The 27,369-nt window shown below is 36.8% G+C and overlaps 1 protein-coding gene across 9 annotated transcripts in view; it reads left to right on the top strand.

The window, feature by feature from the left end:
- PRUNE2 (prune homolog 2 with BCH domain) overlaps nucleotides 1-26,115 on the top strand; it is a 227,602-nt gene extending 201,487 nt beyond the window's left edge. Inside the window, exons 13-21 of one of the 9 annotated variants that reach the window (XM_033123643.1) lie at nucleotides 1,495-1,503; nucleotides 4,391-4,493; nucleotides 5,126-5,257; nucleotides 6,425-6,511; nucleotides 10,324-10,422; nucleotides 13,413-13,448; nucleotides 13,988-14,026; nucleotides 18,454-18,501; nucleotides 22,918-26,115. In XM_033123643.1, the coding sequence (XP_032979534.1) occupies nucleotides 1,495-1,503; nucleotides 4,391-4,493; nucleotides 5,126-5,257; nucleotides 6,425-6,511; nucleotides 10,324-10,422; nucleotides 13,413-13,448; nucleotides 13,988-14,026; nucleotides 18,454-18,501; nucleotides 22,918-22,948 (584 nt within the window). In that variant the 3' untranslated portion in view covers nucleotides 22,949-26,115. Of the gene's footprint in view, nucleotides 1-1,494; nucleotides 1,504-4,390; nucleotides 4,494-5,125; nucleotides 5,258-6,424; nucleotides 6,512-10,323; nucleotides 10,423-13,412; nucleotides 13,449-13,987; nucleotides 14,027-18,453; nucleotides 18,547-22,917 lie in introns of all 9 variants that reach the window. The other 8 variants (XM_033123645.1, XM_033123644.1, XM_033123646.1 and 5 more) reach the window with 8 other exon arrangements.
- The last annotated feature ends 1,254 nt before the right edge of the window (nucleotides 26,116-27,369 follow it).

Below are 27,369 nucleotides of genomic sequence, written 5' to 3'. Positions count from 1 at the left end.
TTTGTTTGCTTTTGGGAAATGAAAACAAAACAAAGGCCGACTATTAAACTCGCCTGTGCTCATTCTAGAGAGTACAAAAAATGTAGAACAGATAATCCCTATAAAATTTTACCCCTCAGATCTTAAATTAAGAACCCCTTTGTTGTGAAGAAAGCAGGCACACTGCCTCACTGTTCTCCTAAAGCCTCCTATGACTCCAGTGGACTCACCTGTGTGTTCTTTCCACCACAGGGAAGTTAGGTGGGCCGAGCAGGTGGGTCTGTTGCCCGAATCCACTGTTGCCACGAGAGCGTGATTATCAGCAGCACACTAGGGTCAGAAAAAGCCCCTGCTTCTGCCTGTCACATTCCTTGTGAAAACTGAGCTGACACCTCGGCGATAACCTGGTTTGCTGTGCCCTCCATCCCTGCCACCTAACACCCCTTGGCATTGACTCCTCTGCGTTCTGTGTTGTGAGCTCGGTTTTTGTCTGTGTGACTGTCCAGTTTGTTTGGAAGAGAAGGCCCCCTTTCCTCACCCAGCTCTGCCTCAGCCTTCCCCAGGCGCTGGCCTGCATGCGTGTGCCTCTGGCTGTACCCATCTGGAACGTTAGCAAGATGCCACCTCTTCTTACACCCTGAACAGTTTCTGTGCTCTGTAAGTAAAGATTGTTCAGATGTTACTTCTAAATTTGTCAAAGCTTTGTCTTCTGTATTGGAAGCTCACCACCGCTTTCTTAGACCTTAGTGATGATAAAACAATGCTCCTTGGTTACCAATCTATTGAATTTGTCATCCTGGCTTCTGATGAGCATTTAAAAAGCAGCCCACTGTAGTGAACAGGCAGATCTTGTTTTGGTGTCTTATATTTTGCTATAAGGAAGTTTTCCCATTTGGGCCAATAGGAAAATACCGACAGTACAGTGCTCTGTGCCGCACAACTGCAAGTCGGGGGAGAGTGTGGGCATGACTAAAAGAGCTGCATAAATTAACTGAAAAACAAGGCCTACCAAGTGTCCATACCAGTTGGGAATATCAGTGTGTGAGAGCAGTATTTGCACAAATAATTCAGTCTTCAGCTTTGATGAACTTCTTATGAGCTATTGTCAACGGCCCTGTACATACGTAGAAGAACAGGATTGAAGACCCATCTTTGTCACTAAATAGTCTATGACTTTGGTATATCACTTAACTTATCTGGGCCTCAATGACTTCATCAGTCATAAGAGGGTGATCTCAAAAATACGGTTACCTCCTGTGAGCCCCTGAGCACTATTCCTGCCACCTGCTAAAATAAAAAAGTAAAGAGAGGTCTTGGTTGTTTAAATCAACCAATAGTATGGGATCCCTCTGAAACCAGCACTGGCTTTTTTGAACTTGAAGCAGAGATCACATTTAAATGACCAAGGACAGTCACTCCAAAGCATTGTAATATGTAATGAGGAGTTTCCTTTCTTTTTCTTTCTTTCTTTCTTTCTTTTTTTTTTTTTTTTTTACTTCTCTTATTTCATTATAGGAGATTCAGGTAACCTCTGCAGTGTTGCTGGACAAATTATCCGGGAAAGAATGAGGAGAAGAGTTGCAGGCCGGTGTATGTGTGTGTGTATGTTTTGGTTGCGCCTGTGACATCTTTTCTTCTGTCTCCATTCCATTTGCTGGCCAGCAAACTTGTGTTACGTCCCTTTCATGTCTGTTTGTCCTGCCTCAGGTAAGGTCTGCATCACTGCTTCCTGGGGGCTCCGGAGGCAGTGGGTTGCTCAAGCACACACGCCCTGAATTCACCTCACAGTTATTGAGAAGAGAGTCTAATAAAATGCACGTTTTCGGAAAACCAGACTTGAAACGAATCATGCAGTTGCCAACAGGCAACTTCATTTCAGGAGGCTGCATATTTAGAATAGAAATTAGGTTAGCTGACCCCCTTGAGGTCTTCAAGGGACAAGAAGTGAATGACCTGACTTGTTCTGGTTATTGCACTTGGTCAGCAATTGCTACGTGAACTATCTCCAAAGCCTGACGATGATGGCACCAGCCCTTGACTTAGCAGGAAAACTTTCATGAGGAAATCTTTTACTTCCAGTTCCTTTCTTACATCTCCTCCTCTCCTGTTGTCTTCCTCTCTCTTTTCTTCCCGTCCTACAGTTCCTGTGCTCCAAAGTACAAAAAGCCATCTTTGCGTTTGTACATTTCAGTAGTTTGTATGTAAAAAGACATTCCTGAGTTTGACAATGATTGAAAAATGGTAAGCTGATCCTTAAGTATTCATTTGCCTAAATGACCTGGAGTGAATGGGACACTCCAGCATTCCAAGGACAGATAGTACTGACACACAGAGTTGACTTGCCATTGAAGAAGATGTCTGAAGTACTGTTTCTAAATCTCAGGGTTTCCTTTTTAAAAAATTTCTTAGGAAATTTTCAGAAATAGAAAAAGAAATCGAAGTAACTGAGCAGTCAGGATCTTAAAACTGTTCTGACACCCTGGAGCCAGACATTTAGAAAGCTACATTTAGAAAGATGCTTTTGCAAAGCTGTTTTCGGACTTGTGTTTCAGTTGGATCCATTATGTTTATTGCCTCTTTTAGTGAACTCAGTCTTTTCCATGGTACTGAGTCTGAACTGCATGCCTTCCTGGTGTAGTGTTAGTGTAGCTAAGCCACCTTATCCTTTATGGATTTCCATTTCGTTATAAAGCTTCTTTAATGAAATTGTTCAGAGGAACAAATACTTCCTGTATTAAAATATATTTCTTCTGCCATTTTCCTTCATATTGCATTCTAAAAAGAAGTTGGTAAATACCAACATATTGGAAAATAGGGAACTACAGCAGAAAGTCCAGAGGGAAGCTACTGCAATCCTGTTTCACAAACATGTGTTGCATCAGATGTATACTTACATAGGTAGCATCTTCTAGGATATGTAGTGTAAACACTGTCTACAACAACCTCAAATTAGTAATACACACGAACCCATAATTTGGTATATTTTTAGTTGATATCACTGTCGTTCCCCACCTCTTTTGTGGTAGAGTCATACTTTCGCTTTGTAGAGAACATCTTATTAAACTGCTTTTCAAGAGTTAAGCCTATCCAAATCTATATCCAGCCAGTATTTTACTGCCCTGTCATCATCAGAGGGGTATTTAGAGTTCTGAAAGAATGAAACACACTGAGTTCTGACATGGCTGGATCAGGCTTTGAGGGTGTGTCCTGCCCTCCTACGCAAAGTGTTGAGGAAATTGCTACTCAATGATTCTGAAATCCAGAACTATGTTATATGGCAAAAATTGTAAGTATTTGAAAGGGGATATAAAAAAAATGAAAATACAGTACATTGCTTCCGTTTTTAAGTCTGGAAGACACATGAGATTCTATACACAAAACTGTGGGGAGCTGATCAACCACTGCCATGAATTTCAAAGATGAGCTCTAAGGGAACACAGAGCTTGATTAAAGGATGGAGCAGAACTTTCAAAAGTGGATTAAAGGTCCTGATACCTCTACAATTTCCTTGACCCTTGGAGGTTCAATGACTACACTTGTTTGCATCTTCCACTTCCTATTTTCTCACCACCAGTTGCAAATAGCAGTTCCACCCTCTCACCCCACCATCACTATGTAACCGGAAGTAATTGTCAGGTTTTCCAAAAAGCACATATTTTCATAAAACTCAAAGAGAGGCAGGCTTGAACCAGGCCAACCCTTCTTGAGTTTGCCCCTTTCTCTAAGAGACTAAGCTCTGAATTCTGTGTTCAATTATTCTACGCCTGAGCAGAACTTTCCATGTTTCCCTGCACTGTCTGTTGAATCTGGAGATCCCAGGGACACTACAAGCAAGTACACCAGTTATCTAAATCAAAATAAAGGTGGTTTACTTGTCTACTCCCTAGTATCTGATCACTGGAGTGTGTCTGTCTGAGATTATATTGTAGTTCAGTGACTAAGCTTTCCCTTCAAACTAAAACTAAAAAGAGCTAAAAAGGTTTAATCAGAACCTCTTTATTAGCTATTAAAAAAGTATTATATAAATTAGTTTTTGTAATATATAAATTAGAAACCCTTAAGGCAAAAGTATTGCCCCTGTATCCTTCGATAACTTGAACAATTATACATCCCATTCACGACTATGTACAACACATATATAATCATCCATAATATATAGATACTCTATATATGCACATATATTCACACTCTATTTAAAACACTATGTAACATACATGTTAACCACCGGAAGATAATTATATGCATATGTACTTAAGTATAGTCTGTATAATACTCCCTTAAAGCTGTATCTATTACATCCCCATCCACACCCCGGCCAAGGCTTCCAGATTTGTCCTTGGTTAATAGGTTAAATATTACTTTGTTAAAAGCTTTCAATTGATTACAAATGTCTTTTTTTTTTGTCCCCCAGGATACTATGGGGATGGCCTAAATGCCATCATTGTGTTTGCCGCCTGTTTTCTGCCAGACAGCAGTCGGGCGGATTACCACTATGTCATGGAAAATCTTTTCCTGTGAGTGATACTTATGACAAAGTGCTTTGAGTTCATGTTTGTGGGCATCTGTGGCAGATAAGCATCTTTAATAAAAGGAAATAAATGATGTAGAATATTCTAAGCCTCTGATAAAAAGTCAGTGAAATCTCTGTCAAGGAACATTGCTCAAGAGACTAAAACCTTTAAGGTTGCTCTTTTGTCAGCAAAATAGATTGAAAACAAAACACAGTTTAGCCTGCATTTTAAAATTCTGTAACATTTCCTTTGGGTAAAGTGTTATATTTGTTCCCCGATGTTCTTAGTCAACTGATGATAACCTGACTTCATTTATATCTGCTCTTATTTTCTCTGAGTTGCCCTTAGTATCTGATAACATTGTTGACATTTTTGAAAGTCAGATTTCTTACCCACACATTTTTCAAGTGTCCCTGCATTTAAAAAAAAAAAAGATAAATGGACAGATAAATGAACAGTACTCTCAGAGAAATTATCTTAGGTAAGCGCATTCTTCTCAAGGTGAAGAGGTAATATGCACAACCATTCTTAAATGTCATATACCCTGTTATTTAACTGTTTTATAATTATGGTATAAATAAGATGAAGTGTTTCGTGTAGGAACTGAAAACAGACCTCTTCCTTCCTATGATCAGATATGTAATAAGTACTTTAGAGTTGATGGTAGCTGAAGATTATATGATTGTGTACTTGAATGGTGCAACCCCAAGACGGAAGATGCCAGGGCTGGGCTGGATGAAGAAATGCTACCAGATGATTGACAGACGGTAGGTGAACTCCATTATTTAATCCCTATTTTGACTTTCTCAATAATCCCCTTTTCTAATTCCCTTTTAATCTACCAAAAATGCAATCGCATTTTAGAAACATTGAACTATGTACAGTTGAGATAGTAAATTATAAAAATATTGGAAGAGTCACTTGGTGTCCCAAGTCTGAGTTAAAGCAAATTCTCCCCAGATTTTGTTAAATATTGTTATCTTGAACCTGGTGATGAGGTCTATTTTAAACTATACACATGGTATTGCCACATGGAGGTACAATTTGGGCTGATAAAACAAATACCCGTGATTCTTTACTGGTGTCACGTGATTTTGATGCTGTTTGTGTGACTGGCACTATTGTGATTTGGAGAACTGTTGTGCTCTTATTTTGACATTTATTAATAATTCAAGTTAACTACTACCCTATATTGTGCTTTTGGGTGCCCCTTCGTTAAGATAGTTTACTTTTATCCATACTGGTTTTAATAGAACAAAACATGTTATTGCCATCTACAGGAAAATTGTCATAATAAACATAAAAGCTTATGATGTCTGTGATAGGTGTGGCATCCCCTTAGATGTGGCTCCTTACATAACAACACACAAATAACCTGCTATAGTAACTAAAACTTGTTTAAGGGTCCAAACATTCATAAAGTAACATTACTGATACTGAAAATCATGCCTGAAAACCAAGAGCATTAAAATGGTAATCTGAAAGCCAAGCAACCACATGATATACGGTTACTATTTTCATTAAATGTAAGAAGACACCAATGCTCAGTGAGATCAAATAAATTGTTTAAGTTGCTAATAAGAGTGTTACTATTAAGTTACTGTTCTTTTCAAAATAGTAAAGATAATGCTGACAAAAATGAAAAGCATTGTTAAACAGAAATATGCCATGATGGTTATAGATTTATGGACTCCAAGAATACAACCATTCTGTTTTACATTTACTCTCAGAAAATGGGACTTGAATTATATGTTTCAAATTATATATCAAAAAGCATTTATCTTAGTAATCGTGGCTTTTGTATACATTCCCTATTGATTATAGTAACTTGCCTAGAACTCTTTAATATTGTATATATTTTTATTTGGGGATATACTTTCTGTTATAATTCCCCCTAAAAATGGGTTATGAGTAATTTCTTTTTTTCAAAATAGGTTGCGGAAGAATTTGAAATCATTCATTATTGTTCATCCATCTTGGTTCATCAGAACAATCCTTGCAGTGACACGACCTTTTATAAGGTATGGTATAGATGTAAAGTATTGTTGTAGCAAAAGTGCTATTAGTAGTTTTAAAATAATATATATATATATATATTCATTTTCTATAAACAAGAATTCATAAACTAAGAGGATATTTAGGAAGACATATTTATCTCTGCTTTTCCTGGAAAGATACTTTGGACTATCCAGCAAGGGACTCTAATTAAGAGTGAGCATTACTTCATAACTATATTCCCCTCTTTATTGTAAATCATGATCTCTATGTTGGTTGCTGTAAACATAAAAGATGAAGTGATGGGTTTCCATGTCATATTACAAAAAGGAATAGAAAATACTTTTAAAGTGATACATGGTATTTTTTAGAGACTAGAAAAGGTAGAGTAACATGACAAGAGAATATAAAGACAAGCCAATGACAGAAACAGGAGCCATGTCTTATCTTAATTGTTCTATTTCTGCTGAACATACTCATATATCCTATAGATCACCAAGATTAGGTAAAAAGTCGCGGCAGCCATTTTGAGAGCTTTGTTTTGACCTCCCATGAGAATTCTTGGTTTCAGTTCAGTTCAGTTCAGTGTGTTGTGCTAGATACGATATAACACTACATTTTGCAGATGCAAATAAAAGTCAGATATGCGTCATAATATAAGAAAGACTTGAAACAGCTAAATGCATGAGACAGTATATCTTTTCTAGAGAACTTTAAAAATATCATAAAATAAAGTCTTGCCTAACATCAGGATACAAATTAGATAAATTGAATTTTTTCTGCCTCAAAGTTATTAATGAACCCCTAAGAAAATTTCTAATAACTTCACTACTGGAGAAAAAATTTATAGGTTAAAATCCCCCTTTTCATTTTTACATAAATTTTACTGTGACTTCCAGATTCTACCGTTTTTGTTTTTTTTCAGTGTTCACTTATAATTATTTAGCATTCCCGTTTTCTACTTCCAACAATTGAGTAGCACAATTCAATCTAATTTTCCTTTGGCAAAGTTTAGCTATTTACATACCATGTTAAATTGCCTTCAAAAATAATATGAAATATTATTTAAGGTATATAAAAAGCCATTTATTTGAATAATAGCAGCAAATACTTTGACAAAGGAATAGAAATCAATATATACTGAAGAGCTTATAAAAAGTTTAATTTGTAAAAAGTAAACATTAGAATTGATATTGATGTTTGTTTAATAGTTCAGTTTTTATACTTATAAAACAAATGTTTCTTCTTGATAAGTAACAAAATATTTGTTATTGTAAGAATATTGAAAATGGTTATAATTCAACATTACTGAAGGGAGTTTCAAGATGATAATAAAAATTAAAATAATAATAAAATTATAGCAAATAGTGTTGTGGCTTACATTTATTGAGTGCTTACATGCATTATCTCATTTAACCCCATGACAGTCGTCGGAAGGAGGTACTGTTTACTATTTCCATTATATAGGAAAAACCCTGAGGTTCAGTGAGGTCAAATAAATTGTCTATAGCAGGAGCCAGGAAAACCACTCTGTAAAAGATCAAATAGTAAATATTTTAGGTTTCGTGGGCCATATGGTCTCAATCACAGCTACCCAACTTTGCCGTTACAGAGCAGAAGCAGCCATAGACAATATGTAAACAATAAGTACGGCTGTGTTCTAGTAAAACTTGATTTATGAATACTGAATTTTTAAAAAATGTTTGTGTCACAAAATATTCTTGTTTTGATATTTTTTCAACCATTTAAAATACACAGAAACGATTCTTACCTCAAGGACTGTAAAAAACAGTCAACAAGCTGGTTTTAGCCTGCGGGCTAGAGTTTGCCAACCCCAGGTCTAAGGTAACATAGCCAATAAATGATAGACTCAGGCTTTGAACCCAATTTTCTGCCTACTTCTAAAGAACACACATTTCAAGTACTTACACATTATATTTACTGTTTCATCATGTTAAGACCCTCTTTAAAGATATCCTTTCTAAGTCAATTTACATCAGGGTAACCAACTTTTACAACTGACAGAAGAAGCTACCAAAATGTATTGTAGGTCTGTTTTGTAGATTGCTGGTAGTATGTGTTCACCCAAGACCTATCAGGAGAGCCAAAAGTAACTATATGAAGAGGAAGGTTGTTCATAGGACACAGCCAGTGGCCCAGGGTGGAAACTGCAAGTAAAATGCTACAAGGTAGCACGTATGAGAGAGGTATATGGCAGATTCCTTTTTAAAACTGAATTGTTTGTCTGTGCCAAACATTGGGTTAGGTGCTGGAGATTGAGAAATTAAATAGCTAAATTGCTTTCCTAAAGGAGAACAAAGCAGACATAGGCAGACAATACACAATTATAATACAGGGTACAACTGAAGCACTGTGAAGGGTGATAACTCAAGGTGAGGTGAGTTTTAGGGTAACAGGTGGAGAATGGAGGCTGAGAGTCTGTGTCGATAGAGGCTTTCCAGAAAAATGAGCCTTCAATGTGAGTTTTGAAGAGCTAATAGGATTGGCCAGCTTAAACTAGGTGGAGGAAACAGCAGGTACAAATATACCAAGGAGAGAACATGTTTAGAGAACTACATTCCTGTGAATGTAACACTGGAGGTCGAGGTATCCCCTTGCACGACTACTTCCTCCCTCTCATTCCATCCACTCTGTCTTTTATCAAAGCCTGAATTTAGCTCAAAAACTCTGGAGGAAGGAAGAGGTCTAATGTAGCATATTATTAGTAGTGTGTGTTTACCCAAGACTTATCAGGAGGGCTAGAAGTGACTGGAGAGGTAGTTGTTACAAGTCACAATCAGCGACTCAGAGTCAAAACTTTTAAATAAATGTGAAAGATAAATGTATAGAGACATGACTTTGACAAAGCTTCCTGTTAGAACGCATAGTAGTTGAACAGAAGGCTACACAGTTGGCAGGCAGCTCAGCTCCATCCCAGTAGACTGGGGTGGGGAGGTGGGGAGGGTTGTCTTTTAATTTGAAACCATCCAAGGAAGTCTGATGCTTGACCTTTCAAGTGGAATTAGTTTGCAATTACACTAGTAATAGAGATGTGTTCTGATAAAATATCTAATCATTACTGATAAGACCAACAATTACCAATTCCTGTTTCTAATTCCCTTTCCCAGAGGCAAATTTCCTAATCAGTTTCAGTGGTCTCCTTCCAAGTTATTTTCTATACATTTACACACATCTAAAATAACATTTAGATGAAATCTGTGATTCAAATCCAGTCGCTGGAACAGTTTTTGAACGTTGGTTCATCTGGAATGAACTCTCAAACTAGAATGTTACAAAAAAGTTTTAAAATACTTAAAACTAAAACAAGGAAAATGACTTTACATATACTTTTAAAATATATTAACCTTGTGGTAGATTCCGAAAGAACGAATGACAAAATTTTTGTTCATTAAAAACAAATAAGTGAGCAAATAAACCATAAACCAATGGTAATGCAGAGTGGCAGGAACCACTGGGAGGCCATAGGATGTGTGATCAAGAGTGTGGACTCTGCACAGGTTTAAATCCTGGCTCTGCCACTTACTGATGGTGAGTACTTAACTCCCTGTGTCTCAGTTTCCTACTCTTTAAAAAGGATAATTATAGTGCCTACCTCACTCGACTATAATAAGAAATAAATGAGTTAATATATATAAACCACTTAAAAGAGTGGTTGGCACATATTACTCAAATACGGTGGCCTTTCTTTCTTACTAAAGGTGCTGGGCTAAGGTGGTAAGTACACGGATAGCAGGATTTTCAGAAAGACACAGTGGCCGGAGGAGGGATGAAAGAGCAAGGAATAATAATTTTTTTTTCTTCTTTTTTCTTTTTTTAGTTCCAAATTCAGCAGTAAAATTAAATATGTCAGTAGCTTATCAGAACTCAGCGAGCTGATCCCGATGGATTGCATCCATATCCCAGAAAGCATCATCAAGTAAGTCCTGATGGTTTCAAAGACGTGGTAAGAAATATTGCATGTTTGGAGAAGGAAATTGGAAAATAACTCATTTCCTAAATATTTAAGACAAACATTAAATTTTCTCCAATAAATATATATATTTTTCTTATAACCCATAGATAACTCTTCTGTTCTTTTACAACCTCATTTACGTTGTCACATAATCTTCTCTTGGAATTATTGATTAGTGCTCATTTTCACTTTGGATTTTACTACCATTTTGGAGAAAGCATAAATTTAACATTAATCAGTACATCTGTTACTTGCGCCTCTCACTCTACACAGACACAATAGGGTGTGAGCGTAGCTTGGATTGCTTTCTTGCCTTACGTGAAGTAATTTATCTGTATGACCCTAGGAAAAGAGAAAAAAATTACCCTTTCTCTGTTTTCTTCTGAATCCCTTTTCTTCATAGCTCCCTTCAGGTAAAAAATAAGGCATAGGAACGTTTCCTTACTCAGCACAGGGTAATAACACACCAGCATAGATACCGAAGGTTGGATGATTACCCTACAAAAATAAGAGTAAAAGTTAACTGAACAACCACTTAGAGCTGGAACTTAAAAACACGGATACTGGAGAGTGAAAGCTCCTATTTGGTTCATTGTTGCAAAGAACCATTGTGTTCTGTGGATTGTGTTTTTCTTTCACTATGTCTGATTCACTAGTTTTTTATTTGATTAACATTGAAAAGAAGGTAACCATCAGTTCAAAGAAAGTAAACAAGTATACCTAGTCTTCCTCCAGATGTTCGATAACAAAAGGGACTTCCCAGTGTGGGCACCCCGAAAAAAGAGCCCTCACTTAAAAAAAAAAAGGCACAAAAACAGGAAGAAAAGGACTCCCATTTAGTGTGTATCTATGCTGTGCCGGGCATAGAAGTGCTCGCTATATATCATGTACAGCTATGGGAAGAGGACTTAGTAAAGAGAAGTTGATTATGTGAACTATAAGTAGGAGCAAGGAAAAGATGAACCTAGAATTCAATTCTGAGTCAGCCTGGCACCAAAATTCCCATGCCCTTTTCTAGTAGTTTCCTTCACCTCTTTTAAAGTATTTACCTGAAGTTAAAGCTCAGGAGTAGATGCATTTGGTTTTTCTACATCCCAATATCAGGCATGAACCCAGGATACTGATTTGGCTCAGCTAAATCAAGCAGAGTGTGCAGAAGGTGCTAGCAATGGCTTTCATCCTCATTAGCTTCACAGGGTTCCTACAGCCAGCACACCTCACAGCTCTGGCCTGCTGTTTCAAAAAGATTCATCCATCTTCAAAACACTCCAACTCTTTAAATAAAAAAAGTACTGGAGCACCCACCTTCAACGATACTGTCTCTCTCTGCAAAAGGTGACAGGGACATTCCTTTTCCAGTAGAAATGAGCATTGTCCACACTCTAGGTGAACACAGAAATGCCTCTGTGGTTTGGCTGTTGTAAAAGAGAAGAGAATGGGCTTTGCAGGCTTAACATTAGACTTGAACTTTTCTGCCTTCCTTTCAATGTCTCTGAGACTTCAGGCAACTTATTAAAACTCTCTGAATCTCAGCTTCAGCATCAAGTATAATGGGAAAATTAGGCGCAATTCATAGAATGGTCCTGAGGACCGAATGAGAACAAGGTACATAAAGCATTCAGAAAGCCCACTGGTACAAAGTTGGTAATCCAGAATGTTATTTATCATAAGCATGTTGCTTTTAGAGACCCACTGTCATATAGGAAAGTCTAACTGAAAAGTTAAATGTGCCCAAGGCACTTTTCATTCATCCACACCCACCGGTTTTCAAGGGCTCCATTTGGGAAAAGTTACTTGGGGAGGAAGGGTTCCATTTGGAAAGATTTTCTTCTGGAAGAAGTTTACAACCATGTAGGTCCTCCTCATGTATCCATGTTATCTACCATCTTTCGTAATCCACCTCCTGTGGTCATCCTTCCCACCATTTCTGTGACTACTAGCCCTCATTGTCTCATTTTCATGTTATGCCATTTTCAAATTGATAAAAGCCATAGCTCCTTCTTATTACTGAATAACATTCAGAGGATCTGATCTCAGCCAATCCCAAGACAGGATGGAGCCTGTCATAAAAGGACTTAAATGGAAGAAAAACTTGCCCAATCTAGGGTCAGACTTTTAATCACTGACTACAGTTGATTCTTGTTATCTGTAGCAGAGATTTTTAGACCACCAAATATTGACTACTGAACTGTTGTTCATAGGGGAAATGAACTGTTGTTCATAGGGGAAAAGCAGGGTTCGGTTCCTGCGAGCCTCTGGTCACATTTTTGTCACCCAATTAATATCTAATCGTGTTTTATGTGGTTTTTCTGTGTTAAAGATACATTATTTGATACATACTGTTAATTCATTAATATTGAACTCATGGCCAACCACACTCTAACTCGTGCCTAAACAAAGCTTATCTAACACCATATATTCTCTGTGAGGCACATCACAGCGTTCTTGTGCTCAGCATCACTAGAGAGCACTTCGGCACTATGCTTGGGGCCTATTTTAAATGGCAAAATACAAAAAAATAAAAATAAAAACATATATTTATGGTACTAAATAGACTGCAGAAAGGACATTGTTTACAGTATGAGAGCTGAAGCGAGAAGATACAGCCTTGCTTAGTTTAAGCTCAGCTGGAAAAGTGCTCATAAGGTGACTCAAATTTTTTGCCACTCTATGAATGTTCGCGAGTATTGATTTCGGGTTACAAATAAAGTATAGCAAGTGGCGAATTTGCAAACATAGAATCTACAAATAATGAGGATTGGCTGTATAGAATTATAAATTCTAAATCATTGATTATGTCTAAAGAAAATAAGATTTCTTCCAAAAGGCAATTTGATCTAATATTTGGGCAGGCTTTTCTGTCATCTTTTGACTGTTCTTTAAACCATTTTACTTGTCATTTCTTTCATCTGTTGGCTTGTGTTCCTCACTGCATTCGTTTTTTATCTTGTAAGGTACGATGAAGAGAGATCTTATAAGAGAAGTGTGAGGTAAAATCTCCTAACCTACAATTCACACTGGACCCTCTGTGTGTGTACACCAGTGTCTTTCTTGTGGGTGACCTCAACATGCTTCCAGGGCAAGAGGTCATTGTGTCAGTCCCTTGTTTATGCATTCCCAGTCTTTGTCTTGTGTGTAAAGCTGTTGAGGTCAACCTAATTTGCAACTGAAACCTACTAAGCCAGATACATCCCTGACTTGGCCCAGGCTGCAAGCTAACTTCAACTGTAGTCAACAGACTCATGTGATGTTCCCAGCTTTATTGAGCCCGCATGTTTCTGATGTCCTTGCAATTTTTATATCTACCTTTGTGAAGGAACTTGCAAAGTAAACATGCATAATCACTGAATGGGAGGAAATAACACCATATTTAATTGAAGGAGTGTGTCTCAGTGCTCCAGAAGATAGTTTTTAAAAGCACATATACTCCACATATGTTTGGCTCTGCTTTGCTGGGTGACTCTCTCACGCTCTGCTTGCTTCTTCTTCTTTTTTTTTTTTTCTACACTGATAATTTTTGCTCATGCAGACTGGATGAAGAACTGAGGGAAGCATCAGAAGCAGCTAAGTAAGACTTGGTTTTCATTCAGCAGCTGGCGTGATGTTGGCTTGCATTTCAGGAATGAATTGAGAGAACCTGCATGCCTGGTGTTGTATTCTTGCATCCTGATAATAATGCTGCACTTTAAAAGTTCCCTTTGTCACATGATAGATACAATTTCAGTTATTTGTACTACAGTCTATTTTCTCCCACTATCTTGGTTATCTTGAAGAATGCATTTGATACTGTTGTTTAATTTTTTAAAAAACTGTACATGTAATTTTAGGCACCACAGCAAAAGAACACATCACAGTTTCTCTCTCTCTCTCTCTCTCTCTCTCTCTCTCTCTCTCACTCACTCACACACACACACACACACACACACACACTCACACACATATAATATCCAGATGATCATTAGATATATTGAGGCAACAAAACTTCATTAATTCATATTAATGGAGAGAAATGATGGCAAGTTGAAATTTGGAATATTTTGTAGAATCAATTTCATGACTTTCTAAGATTTTTTAAAAACACCTTATTGAGTGACTTGGAAATATTACTTAACTAATAGCTTCTGAGATATTTGGATAAATAAAAAAATGATTGTTCACTATTGTTAAAGCATAATTTTCAAAAAGGCAAAATCATAACTTTAATGCAAATATAAAATGAATACATGGCAATGGTTTTATTCAACTAATTATTTAATGAAGGAACCAGTAAGGTGTTAAAACCAGTTCAAAGAGCATTTGTAAAACTAAATATCAATAGGCAATTTATAAAGAAATGTTAGGATAAGATTGTTGGTTTAGATACAAAACTGATTAATGTTCAGGAGGGCAATAAACTGTAACCTTAGGTTATTTTTTTCACTGGACAGAAATTATTTGTCTCTGCTCAACAAAAATCTGAAAGTTAACCTCTGGCCCTACAGAGTTATAAAATAGGCCATCAGTAGAAAGTCAACTCAGCACTGCTTTGAAAAAATATCCAGTAATTTCCTTTTATTTCCAAGTTACAAATAATTTTTCTGACACTATGTTAAAAGTAGACAAGTACTATTTGGAAAGTTTGCTGTACTGAGCTTTCTTTCCGTTTCAAATGTTGCTTACACTTTAATTTTTATAGCCACTTCCAATTTTAATAGATGTTGCAAAAGCAGAAAATCTGGACAATGTACAGAGCTACAAATTTTGAATAAGTAAGATCTTACTTAGTAAAGTTTTTTTCTGAAAAGGTGTAAAGGCCAATTCCTTATGAAAACAATCCATTTAGATATTTTTTTTTTCCTATGGCCCAATGTTATTGCAAGTAATCTGTAGAATTATGTGCCTATAGTGTGGATCTTTTGGGTTAAAAATTCAAGGAAAGGTTTTTGCTTTAGAAAGTTTAGCATTAGGGTAATTTATTATTACAGTATTCCTATCCTCTAGTTTTCTTTCAAGATGACTGACACCCATTTAGGCAAACAATACTCAAAGTTATATTACATAAATTTTTACTCTAACAGAATCCTCTTAGTCTCTAACTCAACAATTAAAAACAAGAAGTTGTGGAAACAAGGAAGATATTAGAAATCAAGGAACCAACTCTTGGTGTAATGTACCCATTTAGCATTTATCTGTACTAAAATTACATAATGTCATGAGATTGCCCAGAGAAACATCAATGAGTTTGTCTTTCAGCTTTTTTTTTTTTTTTTAAGGATAACATGTTTATAAAATTAAGAAGCTGTTTTCAAGACAAAAGTTGGGAAGAGGTGACATCAATAATTTTCCAGCCAAACCAATTATAAAGTCATATTGCCATGTTTCCTCATTAGTACCATGCAATGTTGCCTCCTTCAATAGATTTTTTTTCCCCTCATATGTGTACTCTTACTGCATAGCTACCATAGTGAAACAGTTATTATATTTGATTTTGTTGTGTAGCTTTCTCTTTTTTTCTCTCAAATCTTTCATTTTGTTTTCTTCCCTACCCTCACAGCCCCTCTCACCAGGTAGCTAAATGGTCTCAGGTGATCCTGAGAAGTCTTGATCTCTTTTCTAAAGGAAACACCAACCTCACACCTAGTACTGTAGATGTAGCTGCTCAGTAAATTTCTGCTGCATATATTGACAAATGTGCATAAGATTAAGATTGTTGCTGTAGAGCAGTGGTTCTCAAGTGTTATTGTGCATCAGAATCACCTGGAACATTTGTTAAAACAGTATCCTGGGCCTTACCTGCAAAGTTCCTGGTTCAACAGTCTTCGGAATCTGTATGTCTAACAAATGCCCAGCAAAGCCAATGTGGCTCATCAGGACCATGCTTTGAGAATCACCGCCTTAAAGTAATTGGCTGAGAAAAAATGAAGACATATTTAGAAAAGGAAATAAAACTGATTTTTAAATATGGAGAAAAATAATTGGCTGAATAAAAATAATTAGATTTGTCTTAAGGGTCTATGCTCCTCCTTTGGATTCAGTGGGTAAGCTACCTGTCTGAATTCTCCTCCAGTTGATCCTATTTCTTTTGACAGTGACATTACATGTATGAGGAATTGAAATATACTTCCACATTTGAAAATGTGTAACGAGAAAGAATTTTACTCTGTTGATCCCACAGATGATTAAAATACCTCTGAAGTGGTCCCCAAATCCTTGGACAGACTGTATATGATGATTTGGGGTTCAGGAAGCACAATCACTGCAGGTCTATGGTCAGATTCCAAAAGCAAGATAACCCCGATTCTTTCTATTAACAGATACACCCTGACTTTTCACATGACCTTTATTAAAAAGCTTCAGACTGGTTCTAACCAAAGGCAAGCAATATACCTTGTCAGGAAACAAAACCTACCTGTCTGTTGTTTTGCTTTATTCCCATCAGTGTTTTTAAACATCCATCCTGTCCCCACATACACATATAAAACCACCACCTCCAACAGACTTTCAGAAGGTGATTTCCTCAGCCTGCCTGATTTTTTTCTTTAAAACTTTAGTTCGTTTTTCTTTTATACTTTTTTTTTTTTGGTCTTTTTTTTACAGTTCAAATTCTCCAAAATTTATGCTCAACATTTTAATTGGTTCTAAATGTATGTCACCCTTTATGTAATGGTTTTATTATTTCATGTTCCTTTTATAGTTTTTTCATATGTGCAGTTCAAATTTTTCTTTAAAACTTTAGATCTATACAGAAAAGAAAATACTTTGGAAGGATAAATTTTATATAGAGAGCCATTCTTATGTTGAAAATGGTGAAGAAGCTATCGGCTGCCTTTGTAGTAACAGTATTCTATGGATTGCAAATTACTGTTTTCTTTGGAAGGATTATGCAAAGTTGAAAAAGCAGAAAAGCTAGGTTTGGAAGATTGCCCTTTCCTGATTCCAGTCCAGCTTTGCTCGGTTTTTGTAGCACACTGTCAACACTTACCTGACTGTGCTTTTTCACTGGAGTTACCAAATACACTCCATAAAAATACCAGACCACCAGCGAAAGAGTGAGGAGAGAAGGGGAAAAAAACCCTCTGCCCTTCCAGGGAGAAATAGCTTTCTGTTATTTTCAACAAAATACCTAACATTAATAACTGTACCTCTTATGTGCAAACAGATATATTAGCGTGTGAAATCACTCACATTACAAAAGGAACACTCACATGTAAAAAGCATCATAGATTCCCTTTAAATAATGTTTGTTTGCCAGCAATAAAATATTTAACAGAAGACAAAAAGTAGAAGGTGAAGTGTGCTACATATTAATCGGAAATTAATATAAAGCAAATTTGAAATTTGCTAACAGGAATCGCACCACATTACACAAAAATAGCATAAACACATTCATACGCCATAACACAACTTTTACTTCATGATTTTATATGGTTACATTTTTCTTTCTGGACACATTCAGTTCAGGTTAATGTCAGGATTCATTTGTATTACTTGAACATAGCTAAGCTGTATGGTAGTCTTATTATTTTTCTGTAACACCCACAAGGAAAGCTGACACTGATATTTTTTCTTTTTGTGTCTTGCAAAATTCTCAATCTTGTGAAAACAGAAAGTTAACTAGGTTTATCTGTAAATGAAATTATGTTGCTTGAGAGGGATTGTTCTTTGCATATAAAATATTATATTTTAGGAGTTATAAATAAAAATTTGCAATATTATATTCCCTGAATAAGATAGATTGAGAAATCAGGGGGGAAAATGACACGGACAGAAGAGACCACTGGAGGTAATTGGAGTTTTCGATATTCCTTTTATGTTTCTCAATCATGGGCAATTACTATATTTCAAAACTGATGGCAAAAGAATCACAGCTTAAACTCAACATCATTTCAGGTGTAGATTTTTTCAATATTAGCAATGGGACAACATTAAACAGTTTAAAATGCCCAATCTGTTGTGCTTACAAAGTGGTAACAGTGGAATGAATGTTTACTGTTTCCTTTTTTCCATTGCACTCAGAACTAGCTGCCTTTACAATGATCCAGAACTGTCTTCTATGGAGAAAGAGTAAGAATTCACCATCAATACAGCTATGTGGTTACTTGCAGTATGGTATGACTGAGCTCTGAAAGAAACAATTACATTGAGGATTGGGTAAACCCCGTTTAGATGTTCAGCTTTAATGTTCTCTATCCCTGAATTTAGAAACTTAAAGAGAAATGTGCCAGCTTAACCCCATCTCATTCATGATCACCATTAAATCCCTTACAGACAACCTACGTCTGTACTTGGCTTTCTATTTTTCCAATCCACAAATGAGGAGAAAATGAATATTAGAGCCAGATGTAAGAGCATTTAGGCAAGAGAAATTCAAGTCTGCTTTCTGAGTTACATCATCTATTTTAATTAGTGAAAGTTGGGACTTCCATTTGAACTTAATATTTGGGTGGATGGGAGAGAAAATGTCCTTGTTTTGAAAATTCCAAGAAGCAGTTGAGTTTGGATGGGGCTTGTGGAATGATCTAGTCCATCTAGTCCCATGCTGTAAGAAATAGAAATCAAAAATGTATTTGGTGCTCACCACGTGGCAGGCTCTATGTAAAAAGCTTCAAACACACACTGATTTTTATACTCAGAATAAGCCTATAGATACATTTTATAGATAAGGGAAGAGACATGGAGAGATTATTTGACCAGTCCAACATTTCACACTTGTGAAAATGGCCCCGAGCTGGGATTTGAATGTGTAAAGCAGTTCCAGTGACAGTGGTTTTGAAATCAAAGGGAGGTGTCTTAGTGCTGGAACACATGTGCAACCTCTGGTCTAATCAAAGACTAGAAGAAGACAAAGTTAGTCGCCTAAGAAAACAGTTAATTATTGGCCAAGTCAGTTTCAGGGAATAAATTGTGGTCACCAATATGCTCTCAGAGGGAACTTGGCCATCCAGTTAGGGGCTTCTAATCTGGTTTGAGATGTGGAGAATTTAACATTGTCCTTCTTCCCAGGAATCTAGCAGAAGGGGCAAACATCGAATTTAAATGTGTCAGCTATTGTTTTGTTCTTTTGGGAACTCCTTTCCCTTGAGGTCCGAAGGGAAGTTGGAAAATCACAGTGCAATATCTTTGCAGTTGCTATGGATACCTTACAGTTTAAGGAAGTTTATACACAAAAACTCCAGAGAAATGGTCCCAACTGAAAAAGGACACAAAGAATGAAGCCTGGAAGGAGACCTTTGAAATTATGCAACTATTTTTCTGAAAGTTACACTTGTCCCACCTCTTTGAGATGAAGACAACAATTGCTTCAAACCAATTGCTACCCGAAAATTCTGCAAAGCAAAAATATCTGTCCCATAGCCCACCATAATTCTTTTTGCAGATCTTTGCTTTCTCAGCAAAACAGCGCCCCCTAGAGCAGAGTCCTGTACCTGCAGTTAAGAAGCTGTGTGGACAGTGTCACCCACTGGCCTGTGGCTGCTACATCTGCGAGGCTTACCCACTTCTTTGTCTGCCTTGTCTGTTTGTTCCTCATTTGTATGTAGGGCGGTTTGGGCTGAGGAGAGGGCAAAACGCTGCTTCTTTTTTGGTTTCATTCCAGGGCTGGACTTGGGGAAGGAAGGGATGCTACAAATTGTTGCTTCCCACTTCTAAGGACGTGCTCTTCTCTACACTTCCCTTTTCTTCATCCCTCTCTCTCCTAAGCCATACCAGGCACATGATCCCAGTGCAGAAAATGAGATCCAGGATGAGGGGCAAGAATGGCAAAGAATTTTTTCTGCTGACTTCCAGCCCTGGCTTTCTGGCTTTCTGTAGTATTAGAATAAGGGGCTTTGTTTTCTTTCTTCTCATTCCTGTGTGGAAGCATTTCACACTTTCTAGTATTGAATCTAGTATTGAAACTGCAAAACGGGCAAAGGCTCTTCCAAGGAGCTCACTCAGGCCAAGAACAAAATGAAATGTGTGCTGATACTGTAGTGGCCTCTCATTTTCCTCAAAGAGAGAAGGGAAGGTTATACCTGTCTCCCCCTTCTCCCTACCTAAAACAGTGTGTTTTTATTCATCATTAAGTAATATTGTCAGCCATATTGTAAGGAACCTCATTTAACACATATTAGAAGCCAAAATGGCCTATAGTAAATTTGACAGAAGGTTGCTATGTCCCACTGGAAAGTTGGTTATAGAAAACTAAGCCCAGTTGCCCATACTTCATATTTCAGTTCTAATTAAAAGTATGTTTTGTTCTAAAAAGTATACTGTTTTTCAAAGTACCCCTAGGTACTTGTCTCCTTCACTTTTAGGTTTGGATTTTATTTATTCATGCATGTCCTAAAAATTGCAACATGCCTTTTTTATATTTTTACATACATAGAAAGCATATATGATCCAGGGGACATGTTTCTATTTGGGAAGACTTAAATTAATAGTATTGTCTGTAGCTTCATTAGCTCCACAAGATAACTGTCACTTTTTAAAAATCATTCACATTTTTTTCAATTGCAGTTGACATTCAATATTAATTTATATTAGTTTCAGGTGTACAGCAATATAAATCATTCACTTTTGACTCTCTCTTGCTTCTCCCATAAACTGAGTAACTAGGTTTCAATCTTTCAGTTTTTGGTTTACCAAAAGCTGAAGGAATCAATTAAACCCTAGAACGTTTACGGAAAAGTCAGTATGAAAAATTAGGTGTTTGAAAATGGGCGTCATTGCAGAAGTGTTTTTTCAGATTTTTTATCAGGGACCTAGATGGTGAAACAAAGTGACCATGCACTTTAAATTGTCCAAGACAATTTCAAATATTCTGACCCACACTCACACTCTTCAGACAGTGTGCCCCAAATTTTGGTTTAACAAATAAGTCTCTGGGTCTGTGAGAGGAACTGAGTCATCACCACGTGAGAAAGAATAAAATTCCAATCATCAAATCACACTTATTACAGACTGCTGGGAATAACTAGAGCTGGGAAGTATAATTTAGAAGCAAAAACAAGATTAAGAAGGACCTGTTTTGTAAAAGCATAATAGAAAAAGATCTAGGGGTCACGGTGAATAAAAAGAGGACACCTCCATAGTAAAACTCTGCAGATAAGAAAACAAGTCAGATCCTTGAGGGCATTAAAAAAAGATTAATATCCATGACCACCTGGCCTGACCTGGCAGTCAGCATGTCTGGGTCTGAAAACTCCCAAAGGAGACAAGATTATTATAAGTAGAGTAATTAAGCAGACAGATGATTTTTTCCATTTCAAAAAGACACCGAGCTACTACCCTACCCTACTGCGAGTACTACTACTACTACTACTACCAACAGACATTTACTCTGTTTGCAATGTACAGTTGAAAACACTTAGATTTCATCCTTAGCAAGGTATGAGAGAGAGATCGTTCTATTTTACAGATACAGAAATGGAAACTTAGAGAAGGTAGGTAACTTGCCCAAAGCCCCAGAGCTAATAAGTTGTGGAATTGCTAAAGATATTTCAAAGGAAAGGTACTGCTATAAACTGGATGAGCAGGCAGTGTGTGTGGGTTACCAGTGGCTTTATTTGCACAGCTATTATTAGGTTGGTGCAAAAGTAATTGCGGTTTAAAAGGTTTAAAATAATTGCAAAAACCGCAATTACTTTTGCACCAACCTACAATGAACAGTGCTCCGCCACTGCAAATTTCACAAGCAAACATACAGATTTCTGGCTCAGGAGGGCAGATCTAAGTGAAATCCTCAGATGCTTCCCTATTGTAATGTGTTTTGCAAACAATGTGTTTTTTTCTTTTTTCATGGCTGAAATTCTTCCTCTGAGTGTTCACTGGCTATAGCTCTCTTCTCTGATAGATACCCGGAAGTCATGATATGATCACTAAGAGGCAAAGAAGAGACACAAGGACATTTTAGACTTATTCCCTAGATATTTGGGAACCCACTAGACATTCTTAAAAACATTCTGAGGTTATGAGAATCCATCTCATTAAGATAGACTAACCACACTCGGGCAAATCCTTTGGTAATAGAAAATATTACGGGCGGAGGGGGGTGCCATTGTTTTGTAGTGTTTATCACTTTCTTACTATTGAGCGCTTATCAGAGATTACTTATTTCAGGGAGATCATTTATTTGTCGCACAAGGAAAGAACATTTACCAAAAAATCAGTCCCTTATTTCTAAAATGCAATAATGTCCCTTACCGTAATTTACTTCAGGAACAATGCTTAACACGAGTCTTTTGCCTCCTTAGATCATTGCAAAAGGTGTAAAATGCTTCCAGAAACAGTTTTGTAAGAATTAACAGATTTCATATTTTAGATGAAGCCTTGCCAACTAGGGGAGGACTGTGTTTTACCAAATGTTTCTGTTATAAGAAACTTGCATGATTTATTTTCAATAAGTCCTTTGAGGAAAAAAAAGGCAAACACACGCCACCCCAAATCACTTACTAAATGTTCCTTACTCAGTTTCTCATTTTTCTCTTCCTTTTTTTCAAGCATTGACCTGAAGCTGAAAGAAAAGCCCTAGTTGGCCATGGCTGACAGAAGAGGATGCTTTGTTGCTTCGTGGTTCTGTTGAAACACATCTACCTGGAAGAGATAGGGCTGATGGTACTTTTTTCCACTTTGCACTACCTGGTGCCATTCTAAATTTCTAAGGGGAAAAACAGTAAGGGAATTTGTTTACTCCTAACATGTTTTATGAAATTCTGTGTATTTTCCTATTTTGCCAATTATGTGCCTCAAAGCTTTCAGTTGAACCTTAGCAAGAAGGTAGGATGACGTTCCATTTCCATATTTCTTTAACCCTTGGTGCAGTGATATTTTGTCTCTTAGACTGGTATTGACCAATAAGGTAGCTTCAATCCACTATTAATTATGTGTGAATTGTTTCCGTAAATTAGCTGGATTTCTCCTTGGTGGTCATTTTAGGTTTAAGATACACAGGGCTCAACTCTCCCACGTAACTCCACCTTTAAAATCCTAAACTTGCTTAAGACAGCCATAAACCAGACGCAGGTGAAACCACCATCAGCTAAGCGCCCACTTGGCTCTTATGCACATGAATCACCTCTAATTTCACAAAGGGAAGTCAGGCTTTCTAATTCACATCAATTTTATTTTAGTTGGACATCATGTTTTCTGTGAAATGGCTTAAAAAAAAAAATCACCATTTTTCCAATGAATGTTGAAGACCACCACATTGAGAAACTTAAAGATCAGTGTCTGCATTTTTGGCAGCTGTGCTTCGGGGTGTAAACTTAGTTCAAGATATTATACTCTACGTGCCAAGGACTCAAGGGTAAGGTGGTCCACTCAGAAATTCATTATTTGGTAACATTCAGTTATCTGAATTTCTCTCTCAAATGCATTATAAAAAGCAATCTGCTTTAAAACACTCGAATCTGATTACAGGTTTAAAATTAAATATGAGAATATATTATCATTTGCAAAAATTTCCTTTGTAGTTTTCATATGCCCTTTACAACACCAATGTAATTTCGAATCTATGGGCCTCTTGCAGAGAAGTTGGCAAACTACAGCCACTTATATTGCACTGCCTGTTCTCATCTGGCCTTTTAGTTAATATTAAGAATGGTTTTCACAGTTTGGGTTGAGGACATTTTTTTAAGTATTACATTACACACGAAAATTATTCAACTTTCAGCATCTATAAATGAAGTTTTATGGAAACATGTCCACACAAATTTGTTTAGAACTCTTTTGGCTACTTCCTCACTACAGCCACAGATTTGAGTAGTTGCAAAAGATCACGTGTAGCCTACAAAGCCTACAACATTTACTATCTTTATAGAAAAAGTTTGCTGAGCTCTGCTCCAGTACATTCATGCTTTGTTCCCAACCTCCATTTGTGTGTAGATACTCGTTTCTCTAACAGAATGCACAAGTAAGGCTGCAAACTAATTTATTCTTTAAAAATAAAACTTGGCATCCATTGTCAAAAAAATACATGACCTGATGAAAAAGATAGCTCAAGTCATGTTTATATGACCCACAGTGAAGCCTGCTAAGAAGGTTTCTGGCTGTTTACAGGTGTTGCTGAGGTCCTGACCTTACTCCGGGAACCATTCTTATTCTCCAGTATCACCTATTACTAATTAGCCAGCAAACATAAAAATGTAGTGGAGAATGGGGTTCCACCATAATCTTAGGATGGTAATAACTACATCAAGAGAGCTGTCCAAGATGCTCTTAGCCCTGGGTATCATGAGCTTTGAAATGCTTCAAAGTAGACATTTTTGCGCAGGTGACTGAATTTCACTGACCTCATTTGGTTCATGTCCATTTCTCACCACCTTCCAGACATGCTCTCATATATACAGGTCAACTCGCTTTCCTCCATAAGTCTCCATTATCTGTGTTCCCCTCTTGGTCCCTTTCAATTGAATACTTCATTGAATTGTGTTCTTTTGGGTCTCCTCCCTCATAACATCTGGCTTGTCTTATAGAAAAACCCTAGAGCATACCTTCTCTCACAGTCCACGTCCACCTTTGAAAGCCCAAATTATGCCTCTCCCAGAACTTAGTGTTGACATAAGTATAGTGACTCAATAGTCCAGTTTGTTCACCCGTTTACAGTCTGTTGCCCTGGCAGAATTATTAACAATGCTTCCCTTTATTCAGTCATGTCCCTGTTTGGAAGATGAATTGCACGGTCCCCTAGCCACAGGAAGTCATGAAAAATCCAGTGTTCAGCTTAATGGTGCAAGCCTGAGGACATAGAGCTGTTGCTAGTGGGTTCTTGTTATAGTCAACCAGACATGGCAACAATCTCACCATTCACGTTTTTTTTTAACTTGTCTAGCCTTCTCATGGGAGGCTACTCAGGTGGTATTCTGTTTGAAGCTTAATCTTCCTACAGGCATTTTTCCCAATCAATGATTTTGTTTGGGCTGTTCCATGGGCTGCATAACCATTCTGATACTTAGGCATTTGCTATTTTATTATCCTAAAAAGAAAAAATTAATTTAATTGCATGTGCTAGAGAAAAGCCACCATGTAAATTCAATCCAAGTGAATAGAATCCTAGAAGAACCCAGAAAAAAATAATCCCTAAGCAAATAGGTAGGCAGATGTAAACATACACATCTTTAGCTATCTAGCTCTTGCATTCTGAGCATTCTTGCTTTGGTTCTGACTTCTAGGAACTGTTTTGCACTTTCTGTGAATTTGTAGTTAAGGAAACCAAGGGGTCATTGGGGCAAAAGTATATTTTTCCCAAAGTGGCAACTGCTCTTCGTTTAGCTCCTTGATTAAGAGAAAGAACAAAAATATGCCCAGAAGATACTATCAAGGAGTGAAGGCAATAGCTGGGTGTGGAAGAAAACCCTGAAGTTCGTATTGAAGCCATACAATGTTTTATGGGGTTATCTTCTAAGACATACTCCAAGATGTGTGAGGAAGTCACTACTTCAAGCCTTTGTGTTATTAAAATCTCATTTTAAGAATTCTGTTTTGGTACTACGTTTGCAATTCTCATCTAATCACAATGCCTCAGTAGTTTGCTCCCTTAGACACATTTAGATGTGCACAAAATAATCTTTTATATATTTAAAGGGTTTTCTACTATGTATTGGATTGCTTAGAATAAAGTATCTATTAGATTTTGTTTGGGTAAACAAATAAATAAATTATCCTTAAATAATGTGGATTAATGATATATTAAATATATATATATATATATATATATATATATATATATATATATATATAAAATATATATATATATAGCCTCTCTGTATGATTTAAAAATAAAAATTGATTCCACAAGCTATGGCTTTCTTTCTTTGAGTCAGCAAGAATCTTTCTCTAGCTTCATTCTGCGGCAGTCTGATCTGGATATCAGTCTAGCTTGGCACTTGATACCTGAGGTCAGTATACATTTGGGCTTTCTAATTACCTAAATTTTATTCTTTCCATTTTTGCCTTCCATGCCTCAGTGATCTAAATTTTCAAAATGTATTGTTTACCACCTGGGTAAGCAATTGAAAGTGTCTCCATGCTTCATAGTTACTTGATTTTGTCAACTTTTCCTTTGTCTTTCCCTTACCTTTTCATGGCATATATTTATTTTTAAATCCATTAAATGGTATTTTATTTTTAGATTATGTTTTGTTTTCTTTTTTACTTTTACAGCCTTTGGGCAAAACCAGAGTTGGGAATTACTGCTGTGCTTTTTCTTTTTAACTAATAATTAAATCTGTCCCTCTGCCTCTAAGAAAGTTCTTGGAGTAACCAAATTAAAAGTTGCTCTACAAAAAGTGGACATTGCATGTTCTCATGATCAAGGAATGAGTTCTGGTGGATTTTGCCCTCTACCCAACAAAGGCAAGAAGGACAAGAGACGACTGAGAGGTAATTACGGGTGAATGAAGGGCACAGAACTAGGAGGTGGTCTGCGCTGTTCATTCTGCTCTTTTTACCTCACTGTGGTAGTGGGCAATGGAGGCAGGGTGGGCGTCCAGCACTAGAGAAAAGGAGGGTGAGAGATGGTGGATACGCACTATGGTATATTACCCAGCTGTTAGAAGCAACAAACTATACATTCATGGAGCCAGACTTAAATCGTAGGGTAGAGCGGGGAAAGTATAAGAAAGAACTCTATATTTTTAGCATAGTGCGATTTACATAACTTTAAAACCACACACACACAAAAACAGTGCTACATATTATACAAAATCCACGGATGTTTAAGAACTTAGCACACTCATTAGAGTGAGAGCAGGGAGTTGAAATCTCAGGTGAAGTTGGAAGCCTCATTAAAAAAACAAAATCAGGTACCAACTTCCAGTTACAAAATAAATAAGTCATAAGGATATGATGTACAGCATGGTGACTATAGTTAATAATACTGTATTGCATATTTGAAAGTTGCTAAGGGTGTAGATCTTAAAAGTTCTCATCACAAGAAAAAAATTGGTAATTATG

The sequence above is a fragment of the Rhinolophus ferrumequinum genome, chromosome 12, assembly GCF_004115265.2.
Source record: "Rhinolophus ferrumequinum isolate MPI-CBG mRhiFer1 chromosome 12, mRhiFer1_v1.p, whole genome shotgun sequence".
In the NCBI taxonomy this organism is placed as follows: Eukaryota; Metazoa; Chordata; class Mammalia; order Chiroptera; family Rhinolophidae; genus Rhinolophus; species Rhinolophus ferrumequinum.
The sequence above is the reverse complement of the archived record's forward strand: the minus strand, read 5'-3'. Positions and strand labels throughout refer to the sequence as shown.